At 53.9% G+C, this 19,106-nt stretch overlaps 2 protein-coding genes across 4 annotated transcripts in view; one reads left to right on the plus strand and one right to left on the minus strand.

Annotated features, from left to right (window-relative positions):
* The first annotated feature begins 413 nt into the window (after positions 1–413).
* Degs2 (delta 4-desaturase, sphingolipid 2) lies at positions 414–3,290 on the plus strand. Its single transcript, XM_035445583.1, has 2 exons — positions 414–1,148; positions 2,229–3,290. The coding sequence occupies exons 1-2, from the start codon at positions 432–434 to the stop codon at positions 2,397–2,399; spliced, it is 888 nt and encodes a 295-aa protein (XP_035301474.1). The 5' UTR covers positions 414–431; the 3' UTR covers positions 2,400–3,290.
* Positions 3,284–19,106, minus strand: part of Evl (Enah/Vasp-like) — a 143,137-nt gene continuing 127,314 nt past the window's right edge. For 2 of the 3 annotated variants that reach the window (XM_027416377.2, XM_035445582.1), the window contains exons 4-14: positions 16,669–16,732; positions 15,669–15,730; positions 14,083–14,312; positions 13,405–13,526; positions 10,645–10,705; positions 9,153–9,216; positions 7,501–7,567; positions 7,350–7,412; positions 4,976–5,042; positions 4,676–4,733; positions 3,284–3,765 (exon numbers count right to left, since the gene is read on the minus strand). In XM_027416377.2, the coding sequence (XP_027272178.1) occupies positions 3,728–3,765; positions 4,676–4,733; positions 4,976–5,042; positions 7,350–7,412; positions 7,501–7,567; positions 9,153–9,216; positions 10,645–10,705; positions 13,405–13,526; positions 14,083–14,312; positions 15,669–15,730; positions 16,669–16,732 (896 nt within the window). In that variant the 3' untranslated portion in view covers positions 3,284–3,727. The remainder of the gene's footprint in view (positions 3,766–4,675; positions 4,734–4,975; positions 5,043–7,349; positions 7,413–7,500; positions 7,568–9,152; positions 9,217–10,644; positions 10,706–13,404; positions 13,527–14,082; positions 14,313–15,668; positions 15,731–16,668; positions 16,733–19,106) is intronic. The other variant, XM_027416374.2, reaches the window with a different exon arrangement.

Below are 19,106 nucleotides of genomic sequence, written 5' to 3' on the forward strand. Positions count from 1 at the left end.
AGATAGGAAATCCTTAGCACCCCACAGTCCAGGCTGCAACTCTTGCAAGACACAAAGTGTCTATATGGCATGCCTCTCCAAGACCCTTGAGGGTATAGGGTGAAATCCTGTATGCTTTCAGGGAACCATTGGGGGCAAAAGATAGGAGATAGCAAGAGGATGAGGGTTCAATAAATGCCAAGTCAGCCGGGTGGTGGTGGTGCACCTCTTTAATTCCAGCACTCAGGAGGCAGAGGCAGGTGGATCTCTGTGAGTTCAAGGCCAGCCTGGTCTGCAGAGCAAGTTCCAGGACAGGCTACAAAGCAACACAGAGAAACCCTGTCTCAAAACACCACCAAAGTAACCCCAAATAATTAACTAAATGAATAAAGGCCAAGTCACTCATCACTCTTGTTTTCTCTGTAGCCAAGTACCCAGTCATCAAGTCCCTGATGCGGCCAGACCCCCACCTCAAATGGACGGTGCTGGGAATGGTGTTGGCACAGTTGCTGGCCTGCTGGCTGGTCCGGGGGCTCTCCTGGCGATGGCTGCTGTTCTGGTCTTATGCCTTTGGTGGCTGCATCAACCACTCGCTGACACTGGCCATCCATGACATCTCGCACAATACTGCCTTTGGCACAAACTTTGCTTCCCGGAACCGCTGGTTTGCTGTCTTTGCTAATCTGCCCATTGGTGTACCCTATGCCACATCCTTCAAAAAGTACCACGTGGACCACCATCGTTACCTGGGCGGCGACGGGCTGGATGTGGACATTCCCACGGACTTTGAAGGCTGGTTCTTCTGTACACCGGCCCGCAAGCTGCTCTGGTTGGCACTGCAACCCTTATTCTACTCTCTGCGGCCACTCTATGTACACCCCAAGACGGTGACCCGTATGGAGATGCTCAACACCCTGGTGCAGCTGGCAGTCGACCTGACCATATTTGCCCTCTGGGGGATCAAATCCATAGTTTACCTTCTAGCCAGCACCTTCCTGGGCTTGGGCCTCCACCCTATCTCTGGCCACTTTGTGGCTGAGCATTATATGTTCCTGAAGGGCCATGAGACTTACTCCTACTATGGACCCCTCAACTGGATCACCTTCAATGTGGGCTACCATATGGAGCATCACGACTTCCCCAGCATCCCTGGTTGCTACCTGCCACTGGTAAGTGCTCAGCCTGGACTTAGCAGGCATGGGAGGGGAGAGGAGGGCTCTGCCATTCCCAGGCTAAATTCTCCTTTGTGTGTTGCTAAGGGGGTGGCCACTCATTTTGGCTCCAGGGCAGCAGGAAAGGTTATACCACACAAGCCAGTGCTTGGCTGGAGATGGAGGAGGCAGGTCCAGATAGGATAGAGTTTCTCAAGGCAGGTGCAGTTTAGCAGCTTAGGTTAAGGTACAGCGTGATGGTGATGGCATGTCCCTGTTCACATACTTGCCTGTTTTAGCGTCCTTGTGACTATCTGAGCACACTGCTCCCAACCTGGAGCTGGCCAGGCAATGCAGGTGTAGTCTTGTCCCTACAACCTATGGGGACAGGCTATGGGAGAGGAGGCTGAGGTGGACAGGGTGGAGGGTGAGACAGAAGGCCAAGAGGCCTTGAATGCCATGGCTGTTAGGTGTGACCAGGTGCAGCAGTGTGAGATGGTTCTCATTTCCAAGTATGTTTGTGCATGTTTTCCTCAGGTGCCCAGGTGTGTGTGTGTGTGTGTGTGTCCAGTGTGCAAACATTGCTGGGCTGGGCGACTTTGGATTGTCCCAATGCTCATGCAACCCATGGAGCTGCCTGTCCCTTCCACAGCTGTCACACTCAAATGCACATTTGAGAAGGCAGGAGTTAAAAGGGATGGTATGTCTCAGACACCTTGAGCCTCTATGGAGGCCACCTCTGATGGGAGCCAGTCTTCACAGAGCACCTGCTGTGGCTGGAGCACTTCCTGGGGGAGGAGGGAGACATGGCATATCAGGTCAGGGTAAAGGCTGTGGGGTGAAGAGTAAGGGTGCTACTCAAGGCCTGCAGGGTGCAGGCCCCAGAGCTCCGCAGGACCACAATGCACCCACTTTGACTTTAGGGGTCAGAAGGCTGGTGGGCTCTGAGGTGGAGCACTCAGGCTGTGATGCTCCCTGCTGGGGCCTCTTTTACTTGCAGCTCTGTGTGTGTGTGTGTGTTAGTGTGAGTGTGAGAGAGACAGAGTGTGAGAAAACCAGCCCCGGTATAGCCAGCCTTTACCCTGCCCCTTTTCACAGGTGCGGAAGATTGCCCCTGAGTACTATGACCACCTGCCACAGCACCACTCCTGGGTGAAGGTGCTCTGGGACTTTGTGTTTGAGGACTCTCTGGGACCCTACTCCAGGATTAAGCGCAAGTGTAAGCTGGCAGAGAGACCGCCTGTGAGCCCTGCCAACCGGCAGTCCTGAGGGAGCAGCCCCATGCCTCTTGCCCACATTCCCCCACTTCCGTGGGCCAGGGCCACAGAACTGGTCTGGTTACATCAGCTCCTGCAGTCCAGGCTGCTTCTGGTCCTACTGGGGCCAGCTACAGGGGATGCAGGCTGTGGTTGGCATAACCAGGCTTACCTAATCTGACTGACCAGGATACTCTGTGCCCATGGTCCCATGGAGCTGGCTTCTCTGTTCTTGTGCCCTAAATTAAATCTAACATTTGTCTTTACAGTTAGTGTGCTGTCCTTCTCTGGGGCAGGATGGAGTCTTGGCCTGACCCTGGGCTCCTGAGAATGAGTTCTGAATGAATCCATGTTGGTGAAGCCAGCCTGTGTCTCATCCCCCTCAGGCTCAAGAAGGGTGTGTCACATGGGGAATGGTCACAAGGCTCCCATTGCTGGTCTCTTGGCCATATGGATCTTGGCCCTTGAGAGCAAGAAGATTAAGTGCTGGGACTTCCCCAGGTTGCCATGGATTACTCCTGGCAATGCCACAGGGGGCAAGGGGTCCATGGGGCCAAAGCTTCCTTCTTCCTCCCTGAGCCCCAGGCCTACTTCCAGCACTTGACAGGAAAACTGCAATGGAACCCTTGAGTCCAGGAGTGGGTTGCACTCACAGCCCACTCACCTTGTGACCCTGGGGCTGTGTGGCTCTCCACAGGCAGGACCCGAGCTTAGCTCCCCACGTGGGAGGTGCCTGGTGGCCTGGTCATGTTCTTGGGTCCTGGGGAAGTTCTGATGGACTCCGGCTGCTCTTAGCTCTTTAGTCCTGCGTCGTCTGTCCTGGGCACTCCCTGTAAAGTGGCATCCTACCAGGGCAGCCAACAGCCGGCGCATGAGAGAGCGAGTCAGAGCCCCGAGTGTGGACAGTGAACCGTTTATTATCGTGTGGACGAACACGCACTGCGTGGACAGACTGAAACACTGTGGCTGCTGGGGCTGAGCTGCATTCTGACAGCTCTGTGGCATGGAAAGGCCACGCTGCACCCAGCTGCTCACTGCCAGCTGAGGAGCTAACAGTGCCACCTACGAGAAAACTTGGAAGCCATCTAATAAAGCAGGTGATTTTGGGGTGTTCTCTCTATAAACCAAAGAAATGTACACTTAAATAAGCAAATATAAAATACAAAAAAGAATAGACCCGGTGTTTTGTGTCAGATACGCTAAAAATCCAGTAGTTGAAGTTTGTTTCCTCATTTTAATATGGAATCACAGGTTGAGACTTAAGTACATCCCAGCTTCTGCAGGCTCGCTGTGTGCTGGGGCCAGCGCGGCTCCTTGCGATCCTCCAGGGATGGCGCCATCTTACGTGGTGCTGATCCCACTTAGCTCCTGTCTGATGGCTAGGGGCAGGAGAGGGAGGCTCAGTGTAGGAGGAAAGCACCCTGCTCAGGCTGCCAGCTGAGACCACACATGGGCTAGAGGCCCACTAACACAGCAGTTTTGACAGACCTTTGCGGAGACAACCCAGCCCTCATGAGCTTCTGCCCCTAATGAGAGAGACTTGAAAAAGTCCAAGACTAGGCCTTGTTTCAGGGCTCCCTCGAGCTGCTGTGGGAGGAACCAGGTCTTCCTAGAGTCTAATAGGTGGGCACCCACATCTGCTCAGAGGCCTTGAGTCCCTCCCCCCACTCGCCTCGTGCATGTGGTACAGCAGGAGTCTCTAGCCCAGCTTTTCCCCTCCAAGGCTGATTCTGTTCTGCCTGCTTGAGACCCGTTAAGCCTTCCCAAACACCCTCTTCTTCCGTGCCCTCATCCTGTTTCTTCCCCAGACCTGGGCTCCCTTCTCTTAGTTCCCCACACTCCTCCCTGAGGTACCCTCACGGTGGACAGACCTGGCTGGAGCTGACAGCTAGAGAAGGGCCACCATTAGGTAACAGGCTCTTTGCAGGGCCAGGACCCTCACACATGCCTTCCTGGAGCCAGGGGCTCCCTAGTCAGGGCCATGCAGGCTGTGAAGGAGCTCAGGCACTCTCTAGAGGCAGCCGTGACAGGACTGGACAGGCAACAGAAGTGAACAGGAAAGGACAGAAACTTGGAGGGTATCTCCAGGCCCACCCTCTCCTCCACAGGGCGATCTTCTGGGAACGAAGCTGAGGCAACGGAGATCTCAGACACAGAAGCCACACCCCAATGCATTCTGAGGAACCCACTTCACTTTTGTGAGCCTCGGTTTCCAGCTACAGGCTGGGCTGAGTGTGGGGAGCTGGGAGGACAAGGAGTTCATCCCTGGCTGGAGTGGCCCCCACTCACCATCAATGATCTCCTCTTTTACCTTGTGGAGCTCTCGAACCACCTCCTCCAGGATCTCCTGCTGGGCAGAATCTCAGAGTGAAGGGGCAGACACTAGCTCCAAGGAACGAGCTGCAGGAGTCTCTCCCTCAGCCAGGCCCTGGGCAAACCCCGCTCTCAGCAACCCTCAGTCCACAACCGGGCCCATAGGGAGGGGGCCCACAGGGAGGGGCCCCAGAGGCAGGCTGCAGGGTACTCAAGCCCTCCCTTTTCCTCCACAGGCCAGCTTTCCCCAGCCTGCTGACTGCTACTGGCTCTCACCTGCTTCATGCGGTCCAAATCTAAGGCATCCAGGCCCACGTCATTTACACTCCCAGCAGGCTTCACCCTAGGAGAAGAATGGCCCGTGTGGGAGGGTGGGTGCTGGGGAAGCCTGGGGTGCCAGAGGTCCCTTGCTTAGGGTCCGAGTGCCACCTGCTCCCCAGCCTTTCTGCCGTGGGGTTGCTGGGAAAGGATGTGAATGTCCTGTCCCTTAAAGGTCTCTACAGTCCCTTAACCACATTTCCCAGGCTGAGTCAGAGCACGGGGCCGCCCAGGACCAGTCTTCTGGCTTGAACGGCCTTAGGTAGAGGAGGCAACCGAGGCCGACTGCATTAGTGCCTCCCGTCTCCCTGGAGAGAGACAGTTCTGAGAACATTTCCCTCCACATGGAGCTTGTGCTCCAGCTCAACTCAGGTTGGTGAAACCCAACAATGGTAGCAGTGGGACAGAAGTTAGCTCCATGCTGGGGTACCGCCTCCTCAAGCTAGCACTTCCTGGGTGGGAGACCGCTCTAATGCTTTGCTCCTTCCACAAACTTCCTAGGCTGCTCCCCTGTCCCCAGTCTTCTCCAGAGCCTCTCCAGGGCCATAGTCATCTCTGGCGCACAGTCTGGCTGACCATGGGCAGGCCTGTCAGGGCCACACTGGAGCTCTGCTCCTCTCATCACCTTGTCTCACTATGCAAGCCGGGCTTCTGGTGTCACCTGCTCTGTGACAAGGGCTGCTTGCTTCCATCTGGGGTGGCCAGTGGAGATAAATCCTGGTGTGGGGGTAGGGGCCTTCAATGCAGGCGTATTTAGCTTCAGTCACCGTCTCTGACTTTTGGGGCCAGCGAGGTTCTCTCCTGCTCTCTTTACTGGCTATGCTTGAAACAGGCTCTGGACTGATTCCTGACCCAGACTTCAGTGGCTCCCGCACAGGCACTCATTCTCCCCGATACTCACTAGCCACAATGTGAATCTAACCCCAGGTCTTTCAGAACATGGTGGAGGTGCTGAAGGCAGACACATTCTAGACCCAATTCCCTGCCCATGTGGACAGAATAGCTATTAAAGCCTGTGGTCCAGGGGTGAGTTACACAGATGTTAAAAATGGTGCTGAACAGGTCTACCAGGGATTCTGGGTCATGATAAGCAAATAACCCAAGCTTCAGCCCCTTCCTTCAGCAGCGACTGGGCCATTTGTCACGCCTCCACACTGACAGCGATCATGAACAGCAATGAGTGCTTTGAGTGAGTGGTTACTGTACATCTTCTTCACTGAAACTAAAGATCACATTTGGCCAGGTTGGGCGGTGGCACATGCCTTTAATCCCAACACTCGGGAGGCAGGTGGATCTCTGTGAGTTCGAGACCAGCCTGGTCTACAAAGCAAGTTCCAGGACACAGAGAAACCCTGTCTTGAAAAACCAAAAAACAAACAAAAAAATATCAGGTTTGGCTTGAAGCTGCAAAGAGATTTCATTCTGAGAGAGAGGGCTCACCTGTGTCTCTGTCCAGGGAAGGACACCTGGACACTGAGAAGGTGGGATCACACCCTGAGCATCTACCTGCTTTCAGGACCAGCTCCTCATGATCACATTGGAGGCTGCCTCTCATGTCTGTGCAGCAGCTTCTCTCTCACCCAGAGGCTTGGCCAACCCCTCGCTAAAGCTCCCACCCTGGACTACCCCTGTCCCCAGTCTTTTCCAGAGCCTCTCCAGGGCCATAGTCATCTCTGGCGTACAGTCTGGCTGACTATGGGCAGGCCTGTCAGGGCCACACTGGAGCTCTGCTCCTCTTATCACCTTGTCTCACCGTGCAAGCCGGGTGTCACCTGCTCTGTGACAAGGGCTGCTTGCTTCCATCTGGGGTGGCCAGTGGAGATAAATCCTGGTGTGGGGGTAGGGGCCTTCAATGCAGGCGGTATTTGGTTTTAGTCACCATCTCTGACTTTTTTGGGTCAGCATAGTTTAAGAGTTCTCCTGCTGTCACACTGGCATTTGGTTTGGGAAACATGGTCAGCTGACTTGTGAGGGAGACAGGCTAGGTGTGCTGAATGCAAAGGAAGGGAACCAGGAATGGTCTGAAGGAGCAGGGTGCTTGGATGAGGGTGCAGCAGTCCCCACAGCTACCCTGGGTGGTAGGGACTGATGGCTGCTTCTCTTCCCTTTCCCTCTAGAAGTCACACCCAGGAGAGAAGGAGCCAGCCCACACCATTGTGAAGGTCTCTAGCTTTCTCTCTCCCCAGGTCTGAAAGAACAGACCACCCACCCTTCCCCGAGCAAGTTGTTAATACCAAGACAAGAGACAGAGCTGGGAGGTGTTAGTCATGGGCAAGGCGACAGAGAAGGCCTCAGAGCCCAGGTAACACATGAGCAGGAGGGTTGTCGGTACCTAGAGTGAGGCTGTGACTGAAGGGGACTCTTAGCTTCGGGGCTCTTTGCCGCAGATGGCGTTCTATGGTAACGGAATGAAACAGATATGTAAACGAATGATAAAGCCCACCCATGAGTCTCGTCTCTTGGCCCTTCCCAGAACAGCTCACCTGGACAGCAACGAGGACACTGGTTTCTCCACAGAGTTGCTCCGTTCCCAGGGCTTTCGGCCAGCCTCTGCCAATTCATTTCACAAAGGGTCAGAGTGGAGAGGACTCAGTGACACCCCACTCCTAAACACCCCTTGCAGGAGCCTGCCCAGCCTGCGGGAAAGGCTGCTCACAGCAGAGTTGCAACCTGGCTGAGTCTCAGTCTCCTTTAGTCAGGGGACCCTTGGAACTGCAGGCAGCCCTACTGTCACCCCATTTCCCAACCCCAGGGTTCCTGTTCCCTTGAGTCCCCTCCCTGGAGCTTGGTCCAGCTGCTAGGGAAGCAGGGGTGTCAGCTACAAGGAGCAGATGGGACCACTCCCAACACTCCCATTAGTTTTGTCCTTTGGCCAGGCTGCCTGGGATCCCGCTGCACTTTGGTACACTAGTCCCCTCACAATGAGTCTGGAAACCACTTTTCCTTTTCTAAGTCTAGTGGTGCAGGCATCTCATCTGAGACACGGGGTGTTGCAGGTTCAGAGTTTGGAGCATTTGGGGTTTTTGGACTGGGGAAGCTCAACCTTTGTTGCACTAGATTACAGTTCATGCTCCAACAGGGAATATACCAAATTGAGCAGAACAGGCTGGCCAGGGGTTGAGAAAAGGGACGGTGAGGCTGCCCTGCTCTAAGCTGAGCCTTGTCTCCAGACCAACCTCAGGTCTGAGGCAGGTTACCTCAAAGCCACCTGGCAGGTGCACTGGGCTTACAGGACCTGAGACCACAGCTACACCCCAGATGTGTGGCCTCAAACAGAATACTTTACCACAGGCAGCCCAAAACTGCTAAGCATAGGAAATCCCTTAACCCACACTGTAGGACAACAGAGGACAGTAACACTGACCAAAGAATCTGCAACACAGGGAGCAACAGCCCAGGAAGTCCTAGAAGGCTGGCAGACATGCACCCTGGTACAGACAGGAGCTCACAAGGATCCACCTGTCAGGTGGGCAAGCTGACTTCTCTATGGTAAGCCTCTCCTCGCCGCACACATGAGCCCCAGGCTCAGTGCAAGTGACCCCGAGTGCACTCTGAGTTGAAGCCTCAACAAACAGGGTCTGGGTCTTCTTCCCACAGCTGAGCCTCACGATACTCTCCTAATCACATTCCCTCTGCCACAGCTGGCTCAGTGACCAGGGTAGGGCCAGGCTGGGCTTCTGATAGAGTAGGGTCAATTGGTGATCTAACTATAGTATCAGTCTAGTTAGCATTTCACAGCAGACACAAAATATGACATTAAATAGCTCCTTGGCCAGGGGTGTGGCTAAGTGGTAGCTTGGGAGACTAACATGTAGAAGCTCTGAACTGAAAAACAAAACAAAACAAAAAACCAAAAACCCAAAAACCTTACTACTCCACAACCTCCCGGCAGCCCAGCCCCTGTCTAGGCCATACCATGACATCTCCACTGTAGATGGTACTCTCAGTGCCTTCCCTCAGCTGGACCAGGGTCAATGTCCCCTTGTCACACCTGCCCAGCTGGCTGCTTGGTCTCCTTGGGAAGCTCTGAGGCTCAGTAGTCCTGACCCTCTCTGCTCATGCAGAGTGAAGTGGCTAGATTAGCTGACCACTTGCTCTAAGACCTCCAGACTTGTTGGGCCAGGTACCCTCTTACCTGAGGAATTAGGTGGCTGGCTGGTGGCTCGGGTCCCTGGAGATGGGGAGGTACTAGGATCTTCCTAAAACGGGAGAGAAGGGCCCTTTCATTAGTCTGTTAGGAAGGCTGCTTAGGGATGAGGCCGGACATCTTTGCACTAGCTGCTTTCCAAATGTCCTCAAGGGATATGATCAGTAGATAGATGTCTGGCATTAAAGGACAAAACCTTCACACCCCAGCAGGTTCCCTGTCCAGACTGTGAGCAGTGAGGAGGGAGGGGGCTCAGGAAGGGTTACTTCTTGGCCCCCAGCACCCTACCCAGGCCTGATTTACACAGAAAGATCTGCCTAAGAAAAGGCGGGAAAAAGTGAGGCCCATGAAAGGGTTTCAATGGAGCCTCAGCAGTGAAATCCACTCCTCAAGGTGCTGTGAAGCTGGGGAGTACAGGTTGGGGAGTACAGGCTGCCACCTAAGAAAAAACAGGGCTGACTCAAGGGAATGTGGTGCCAGGTCCTAACACATCGATGCAGACACCCTGTGGTTCTTGGCCACATAGGCCTTTGTATTCCCAGCATGTGTGGTTTAAGTCCCCAGGGGTGCAAGACACAGGTCACTTTGGTCCCTGGCAGGTCTGCAAGGCAACCCTGAATGTATGAAGGGCATGGCAGAAGCAGAGAGCTACAAGAATGGGGGTGACCTTCCTAACTTGGGGTCTAAGAGGCCATTTGTAGGGAATAAAGGTCATGCAGAAGTATAGGCTGAGGAGCTAGCTGGTGGCAGAGAGAACTGCACATGCCCAGACCCGGCGGCACCAGCCCACCTCACTGGCTGGCAGGTAGGGAGAGCGAGGCAGGAAGCATACACGGGTCCTAGGTATACAGTTCTCTCTAGTTCTCCTAGGAGGGGCAGCCAGCCTTCATGCTGTGTGTATCTGAGGTGTACACTCAGTAGTCCCAGTAGAATTCTATTTGTTTTAAGAAAGCTTATCATGCACTTAAAGAAAACTGGTGACCATAAACAGAAGTTGAGGCTGGGGGCTGTGCTGCCAGACTGGGCTCCATATGCCTGCCAAAGACAGAGCCCAGGTTTCCAGGATCCTCTGCCAGGGCGGGGATCTCAGCTCCCTGCCAGTAGGCTTGACAGACTCAAGTGGGGTGTTTAGAATTATAAGGAATTTGAAATAAAACCGCCATGACTTCCATAAGCCTCCAGCAGATGCACCCAAATCCTTTGATGTGGCCCTGGTACAGAAGTACAGTGGCCCCCTGGGTTCTTCCAAGCACTCCTGGCGAATGGGGCTTTCCTGCCTACTTCTGCTTTTCCTGCTAAGTGACAGTTCCAAGGGTCTGGTCAAGAGAATGCTCCAGGCTCAAGCCTGGCTGGATCTGCACTATGAAGGGATCCCTGTTTCTCCCTCCCAGCTTCCTCCAAACCAGGTCTTTGCTGGGAGATCTGCTTACAATGGAGGTAAGCCTGAGGGTGTGAGTGGGGTAGGGAGAGTGGTACCTACCATTTGGCTCTCATCTTCCTTTCTGTCAGCGGGCTTGTCTGTCTGGGAGGCTGCTTTTCTCCTAGATGTTGGGGAGGGAAAAAAAAAAATCAGCTTCCCAAGGTTTCACAGTGACCTAGAACTCTGGGCTGCCCCCATGCCACACTTGGTTCCCCAGGAGATTGTGTGTGGACTAGGGTGTCCATTCACGTGAACAGGTTACATGAGCCAAGGCCAGGAGGGTAAGACTTTCTGTGCTCACCCATGACCTAGACTCCAAACTAGTCCAGGCAGGAAGGAAGCCCCTTGGGGTGTTTCTATGTTCAGCTCAGCTGGTGTTGGCCATAGCTTCTGAGGGAGAAAGGAGCTGGCTGTACCTTGTTTAGGTCCCTGAGGACAGGGTTTAGCTGAGAGGCTCTACTCCCAAGACACTCAAGGCCTATGGATAGAATGGTACCCTGGACCACAGTGTGTCACCTTGGGTCAGAGCTGCAGGAGGTCCTGTTACAGCTGTCTGGCTGGGAAACCTTGTCCTCACCATCAAGTCACACACACACACACACACACACTTTCTCTTGCTGCTCTCCTGTCTGGGACCTCAGTTAACCTAGTCACACCCTTCCCCGTTCAGGGTAACACCAAGGGACTAAGGGTGCCCTCTGCTCAACATCCTCATTCTCCTCACAGGTCTCTAACTTTACAGCACTCCACCTGGCTCCTTCACAACAATGTGCTCTGGTGGATTTTCAACTCTGTGAGGTCCCAAAGCATTAGCCTATCATAAACCAGAGGTGAGTGGCCTGTCAGGAGGGAAGCTGGCCTAGTGTATGGTGAGGAGCTGCCTCTGGCTGCAGTGGCAGGGCTCACACAGCTGTCTCATCTCAAAAGGACTCTTCCCACAACCCAGGGGTATGGAGTCTCATTAATTCTCTCTCTAGATCTTCCCAGTGGGACCTGTTCTCACTGCCGAAAGCTCTATGCCAGTTACCATCACCTGGAGTACACTGGTCTTCACGGGTCTACTCAGTCACTTTACCCCATTCCGAGCACTGATGCTCAGAAGCCCATGTTTCATCTCTTAAAAACAGAGGGTAGCCTGGCCTGAGAGTGTGCCTCATTGGTAATACATTTGCCTAGCGTGTGTGAGGCCATGAGTTCCATCCCAACACTGTAAAAAGTGACAACTGGAGACCAAGCCACTCTGCGCTACACTGCTAAGATTTATAGGCAAACGCCTGTGGCAGGACTGGCTACAACATAGCAGCCCTAAGTGCTCACATCCCCTGTTCTCCTGCTAGAGGAAAAGCTGGAGACAAAAGCTGCAGGACCCTCAGAGTCTCACTGAGGTGGATCCCAGAGTTGCTTGGTTGATCTTCAAATGTGCACAGCACATTTGCTTTTTGTAGGGCCTGGACCCACCTCCACCCCCCACCCCAGCACCTGGCGTCCTCATGGCTCCTGGCAACTCTGACCTTTTCCTGTTTTTAGTTTCCTGGTGTAGTTTGGGCTACACCATCTAGGCCAAGTTGTTAAGCTCACTGGGAAGGTGTAAACATTTTTTCTGCTCTTATCTGAAGCCCTTTCGTCTCTGGGTGCTCTGAGGTGCAATCCATCTGGCAATGAGGTACTTTTTCAGCCTGAGCTCTAGCCGGCCTCTACCAGTCCAGTTCTGCACGCATGCTTCAAAACCTTGCCTGGCACCTCTGCTATCCCCCAGCCCAGAGAACCAAACTCCTCTAAGCTGAGTACAGGTGGAGCCCCCTCTGTGAGGCCCACTCTCTCCCTCATGCAGACCCTGACTTACTGCTATGTGAAGGCTGCTTACATGTCTGGCTCCTGTCTGGACAATTGATGACTGTGTAACCCTTCTAAGAGACCTGGGAAGGCCAGTGCCACAGACCACCTCACGGCCCTCTGTACTAGTCTTCAATGCAGATGCTGCTGTGTGCATGTAGGCGGCCAGGTTCTGTCCCACTATGAGGCAACAGCCTGGCTACCCGTCTGCATTTCTGGACCTGTCTCCTCTCTTCATGCTCACAGAGCCTCCCTCTTGGATTTAATGAGATTGCATTAGGACAACAATGAATTAGGCATACAGCATTCTCTCAGGTTGGTCAGCCTGGAAGGTGGAGGGGGATGAGAAAGCAAACCAAGGGCCAGGACTCTCACAACTGTCCCCTCACCCGGGACAGGTCCATCTACCTGGTCATGGAGGACGCCTTTTGTTCACTGTCTCCCTGATGACAGGTGAGGGCACAGTGAGAAGTGTTTTGCTGATGTGTGAAGGGTGCCTGGCCTGCCCACCCTGCCAGGAATCCTTACCTGCTGTACCACTGGAGCCCCAGGGAGCAGGCCTCTGCTGTGGCTTTGTCTGTGCTGAGCTTTTCTCAGGCGCAGAGTGCTCTGACACCAGGTCTACTCCTGTACCCTCTGGTTCTTCAGATCAGCCATAGCCTTAGTGACCAGAGTCAGCATTCCTGGTGCTGGCCACACTTAGAACCATACCCGAGGTGCTGACCAGAAAACAGGCCCAGAGCTAACCTTGACACAGGGGCCTACCTTCTCCCGTCTCTGGGCTCAAGTCATCTTGTCAATCCATTTCCTGTGATGAAGCTACTGGACACTTTCCCCCACATTCTCTAGAGAGCGCTCTAACCCTGGGAGTGTGCCTTATGCTGGTTGGGCTTGTGAATGCCCCCTGGATGTTTCTTAGCAATGACCTTCAGGTGAGGACGGCAGCTTCCCAAGAGGCACGCGGACTGTGGAAGGCATGGGACCCACCTCTTGGCCAGCAGTTTGTTCATCTCTTCCATGAGGCCTCCTCCACCTCCCCCGCTGCTTGCCCGGTTGGCATCGGACTTTGAAGTCCCACTAGGACTGGAGCCTGCAGAAGCATCTTCTGGCTGAGGGTGAGGAAGCGTGTGTCACACTCTGGTACAGTGGGTGCAGGGGGAAGAAAGACCTTAGGAGTGAGGCTGCTCGTCTAACACTCCCAGCTCCACAGGTCAGAAAACACGCATCTAGAGAGGACTAGGGCATTGACATGGTAGGCTCAGAGGCTTGAGTCCTTGCCAAAGTCAGCTGGTCACAGGAGAGGAGGGAAGCAAATTTCAAGCCAGAGATATGCATCAGAGGCACCCTCTTACGACCGACTGACTGCATGCTGCTCATTCCAGAGCAAATGCACCTGGGTGGGGAGCAGACTGGCTCAGTGGGAAGCAGGTCCATGGGAAAAGCAAAGGCGGCTTCAGGACTTATTGATTAAGGCAGCTTGTAGCTGACAAGGAGCTGTCCCCCTCTTACTTGTTTACTAACTGGCAAAGGGCAGGCTGGCCTGGCTTGAAATCTGGTTCTGTGGTACTCCTGAGAGCCACATCAGTGAGAGTGTCTCCCTGATGACAGGTGAGGGCAGGGTGACAGGTGCTTTGTGAAGGGTACCTGGCCTGCCCACCCTCTTACCCGCTGTACCCTCCTCAGCTTGGCTCCAGCCAGGGCAGCAGCCAGTCCTGAAGCAGAGCTCTCATCGTGGTTGGCCCCCTGGGCTCCTCCAGCTGGCAGAGGGGGCGGGGGCGGGGGCGTAGCCCCTGTGGGTGGAGGTGGAACTGGGGGTGGAGGTGGGGGTGGAGGTCCACTACATGAGAGGGTGGCGCTGGCTGCCACTGAAGGATGCCCAGGTGGGAGGAGGGGCCCTGAAATGCAATGGGGGAGGAGTCAGTGTCCGGCACCTAGCTGGTGTCCAGTCTACTGCTGTTATTTCGGGTCCCTGGAGAAGAATGAAGGGCAGCTTGCTCATCAGAGAGATGAGGAACAGAACAGTTTGCATCTCTCAGGAAGGCCCTGCAGAACTTGGCCCTGTTCACTCTCTATTCTAGTCTTTTCAGCCTGGCCCAACACTGCTTGAGCGCAGCATACTTCCTCTTGTTCCATTCATGCTTTTCCAGTGGGAAGGGAAATTCTTGGCAATGCCCTTTTTCCACTCTAAGTACTTGGCTCCATCTTTGGCATTGATTGAAGTAACTGCATATAACCCTTGGTCCCTGGGTCCCAGAGCCGACTGGGACTTTGGTTAAGAAACCATGAATGCTGAGCGCTGGCATTCACTGTGCACCTTAGCCAGGCACCCTCTACTGAAAGCTGCCTGAGCTTTCACTGTGTGTCAGGTACTGCGCCATGTGTGGAAGAAAACAGCTCAGGCTGTGAGAACAAATCAGAGGTGAACAGACAGGAGCTAAAAGGCAAGCTCTACCGAGAACAGGCACACAGGAAGTCTGACGTTCTTGGGACTAGACAGGAAAGGAGGTGTTCAGTTAAGTGAAGGGAAACAGGCGTAAGCAAAGAGAATGGGCTGCCTGGGAGAAAAGAAAGGAGAAGCTGGTGCTAGAGCAGATGTGGGAAGGGAGAGTGTAGGGTAGGCTGCACCTCAGAGCTGTGTCCCAGGGTGATGGGAGGGGCTGACTTGCTCACAGACTGTGTGCAGGGGCCCGGGCAGCACAGAGGAGTTGCTGTGGTACCAGGTGAGAGGGCAGTATCACCCCAGTGCAGGCTGCTTTCCCATGAGCAAGACAGAACTTGAAAAGGCACTGAGCAAGTTAGGTAAGATGAGGCTACAATTATAGCGCAAGGCAAATAAGAAAGTCCTGCCCCATTAATGCACCTGACACCCCTTCCCGAGGTGTGACAGGCCTGACTTGGCACCCAGGAACCCTCCTCTCCAGGCTCAGCCCCCGACCCTGACTGTCTCCAGCAACCGTGGCACAGTGTGTACTCCACGTTAGGACAACCATGACTTCCTGGGGGCAGGAACTGTTGTCTGCCTTGTTGATAGCATGTCCCTAGCTCTCAGTGCCCTGACACAGGGGTTCCCCTACATGTCTACTGGAGGAATTGAACAACGGGAGGGCCCGGAGGCTCCCTAATCCTATGCTCCATTCCACTCCATCTGAAGTGAGGAGCACACTTTGAACCTAGGTGGTCAGAAGTCGGAAGAGTTCTGTCCGAGTTGGGGCCACTTGGGACAGGGTGGGTGGAAGGTGACCCTCACTCACCTGTGGCAGAGACTCTTCTCTCCAGAGACTCTTGGCGGTGTTGTTGCTGCTCCATTACTTGTCTGAAAAGCAACCAGAGCAGACAGATACCCTGACCTGTCTGTGCCTGAAAGCCCAGGCTTGAAATCTGCTTCTGTGGCATCCTTGAGAGCCACAGCACTGGCTGTGTGTGTGTGTGTGTGTGTGTGTGTGTGTGTGTGTGTGTGTGTGTGTGTGTGTGTCTGTTTGCACATGCACACGTGTGGTATGTGTGTGTGTTTGCATGTGCACACGTGTGTGGAGACAAAAGGATCACCCTGAATGTTGTTCCCTGGTATCATCCACTCTCTTCTAGTCTCTCTCTCTCTCCTTCCTTTTTTTTTTTTGAGGTAGGGTCTCTGGACTGAAACTTGCCAAGTAGGCAAGGTTGGCTGGCTAGTGAACTCCAGGGTTTGCCTGTCTCTGCCTCCAAAACTCTGGGATTAGAGTGGGTAATGCCATATCTAACTTTTTGTTTAAAAAAAAAAAAAAAAGAGCACTGGGGCTTTAATTAGTGCTTGGCAAATACTTTACTGACTGAGCTATCTCCCCACCTCCCAAGGCTGCCTCCTAGAAAGAGAGGGATGTGTTGGGTTCAAGTACCGAGATGGAAGAGGACTGGCAAGCCAGGACACCCTGAGCAGGAAGTGTCTCGAAGAAGCTCGTGTGACTCTCTGGCTCATTTGATTGACTCACCTGGCTGTTTGGGGCCTATGGCTTCAATATGTGGCCTCAGAAGAAATGGCCAGAAGATCACAGGCCTCGAGGGCCACCTGGCACCACAGGGTTTCTAGACATGCTTCAGAAGGAGTTTAGGGAAGTATGGGTTTGCATGGCAAGGACATGTATCCTTAATTTGCATTGAGCTCACAGATCTCTGGCATGCAGTAGGTGTTTCTTTTGGCCCGACAGTGCTGGCCTGACTGTGTCTCGACTAGCTGAAGGGTGCTTTCAGGCAGGCAGCTGTGAGTCATGGGGTTACCTTCTCTGGATGTCCATCTCCTCAGGAGAGGGGCCATTCTGCACCTGACGCTGTGTGGAGGGGCCTGTAGGGAAGAGACGCAGAGTGGAGTGGTCAGTAGAGGGAAGAAAGGCCCAACAAATAGCTGTAACGGCGCGCTCTCCACCCTCCTGGCCTCCGTCTCTCCCTCACCCTTCCTCTCTTCATTTCCTGGGGCTCCTCCCTCTGGAGCATAGTTGGGACCCCGAGTGCTAACGGTTAACATCTACCCACTTTTCTTTCACAGCACTGCTGTGTCTGCTCCTTCAGTTGCCAGTGTCTCCTGAGCCCACCATCAGCACGTTAAGAATCATCAGCTCTGATGGGTCTTTGGTGAGTGGCAGGGCTGGACTGAACCTAGGGACTACACAGGTGACGTGGCCCTCCTTTGTACCTGCTGCTCACATGGGGAGTCTGCAGCCATGAGCAGCAGAGTCAGGTCCTGCTACTGCTCCCTTTGTTCTGGGCCACCATGAAACACTCTGGCCACACCCACTTTGTACCCAAAAGGGTAGGATCCCTCTGCCGAGCCTCATGGTCACAGGAGGGCTGGTGCATGCTTTGTGCCACATTTAAAGAGAAATCCAGGCTGCAGCTCCAAAAGAAAGAGCTGGCTGTTTCCCGCCGGCCAGGTGTCCCTTGGGAAGTACACAGTCAGCAGCTGGCAGAGGAGATGTGCAAGCAGCTTTGTTCCCCCTGCTGGGAGAAGCTCAGACAGCAGGGAGACTCTTCAGCCTCCTACTCCCTGAAGCCCAGGGTCTTCGTCCTAATCCTCTTAGGTGCAGAAAATGTACTGTACTGTAGGAACGTCATCAGAGCAATGCCCAGACACTTTCTTTGCTTAATCTATATTACAATTGCAATTCTCACACAGCTAGGAGGTGTCCAGGAGGACTTGGGACCACTAAGGAAACCAGGCCCAGGAAGGATAGATGACTTGCTCAAAGGTCATGCATGACTCAGAGCAGGACAAAACCCTTGCCAAGTGTCTCATTCTTCCTCAGGCTCAGTCTCACCATGAGGTCAGACTGAGACTGGATTGAAGGATGAGATGCTGGACTCACAGGCTCCCTGAAGAGACACAAGCTTCCCTGTCCCTAGACACTGCTCTCAGGTTTCACCTGTGTCTGCTCAGTAGGAGGGGCTCCTTGACCCCTGCCTCACTCATTCTGTCAAAGGCAGGTTTCACAACACCTTAGCCCTACATTTTGGGGCTCTGCTGTCAGCCTGGCTAAGGCTGTGGTAGTTTAAATGGAAACTGTCCTCCATAGCCCTGGCTATTTGAACACCTGGTCACCAGTTAGTGGTGCTGTTTGGGGGAGATTCAGGAAGTTTGCCACTGGGGGCAGGCTTTGGGAGGGCGCTCACAGCCTTGTGCTACTTTGTGATCTCTGCTCCCTGCTACCGCCACTCCTCCCCACCACAGCCACTCCTCCCCACCACAACCGACTCTACCCCTCTGGGACTGGAAGCCAAAATAAGTAAGCTGCTTCTGGTTATGGTGTTTTCTCCCAGCAGCAGACAAGTAATTAATGCACAGGCCTTAAGTTCTAGCTTGAACCACCGAGCTCACCCCTGAGTTCAGACTTTGTCCTTCCTCCTTCTGCATGCTGCGTTCATATCCAGGCAACCTTGTGTTGCTTGTTGTCTGAGGTGTGGTCACTACTTCAGGACTAAGACCCTGGATGTATGGTCCATAGTAGCCGCTGCAGCCATGCTCACACAGTGCTCTGCTGTCACACACTTGGATTCCTCAATCTGTATGCTGGCCTAGACTCCCCAAACCCTCAGCTCCCCTGCTGCTACAGAAAGCAGGGAAAGGCCATCAGGAGCCGCAGTCCCTTGCAGGCTCAGAGCTCTGTCCTGAAGATACATTCTAGAGTCAGCTGAAAGCAGAAGAAGCTCCTGGAGTCCCTCTTCTCTACCCACTGGTCCAGCTGTCCCATGGCATGGTCAGCTAGAAGGGCTGCTGGTCCCCTGGGAAGCCCTGGACAGCAGCCCACTTACGGGGGCCCCTTCAGCCAGCAGTGCTTCTCAAGTGGTAGTGGATACCAGTGAGGAAGCTCTGGTCCTGACTAATCTTATCTGTCCTCTTCTGACTAAGGCAGGTAACTTCCCCGATGCCTGTAACCACTGGCCACAACGACAGACTCACTGTGTTACCTCTTGCCTCCTGAGCTGAGCTGTGTCCCTGTAAGAGGTAGGGTGAGGAAAAGGAGGGCCCCTGATCCCCTGATTTACCTTCTACAGCTCAGTACTTAGGGGTATTAAAAAAAAAAAAAAGGATTACTTTATTTTTATTTCTGTGTGTCTCTGTGTCTTCAGAGTGTGGGTGCTGATGGTGGCCAGAGAGGGCACTGGGTCCCCTGGGGCTGGAATCAAAGGTGGTCACATGGGGTGTGAAGTGCTTGCTGCACAAG

Source organism: Cricetulus griseus, chromosome 5, assembly GCF_003668045.3.
Source record: "Cricetulus griseus strain 17A/GY chromosome 5, alternate assembly CriGri-PICRH-1.0, whole genome shotgun sequence".
Taxonomy (NCBI): domain Eukaryota; kingdom Metazoa; phylum Chordata; class Mammalia; order Rodentia; family Cricetidae; genus Cricetulus; species Cricetulus griseus.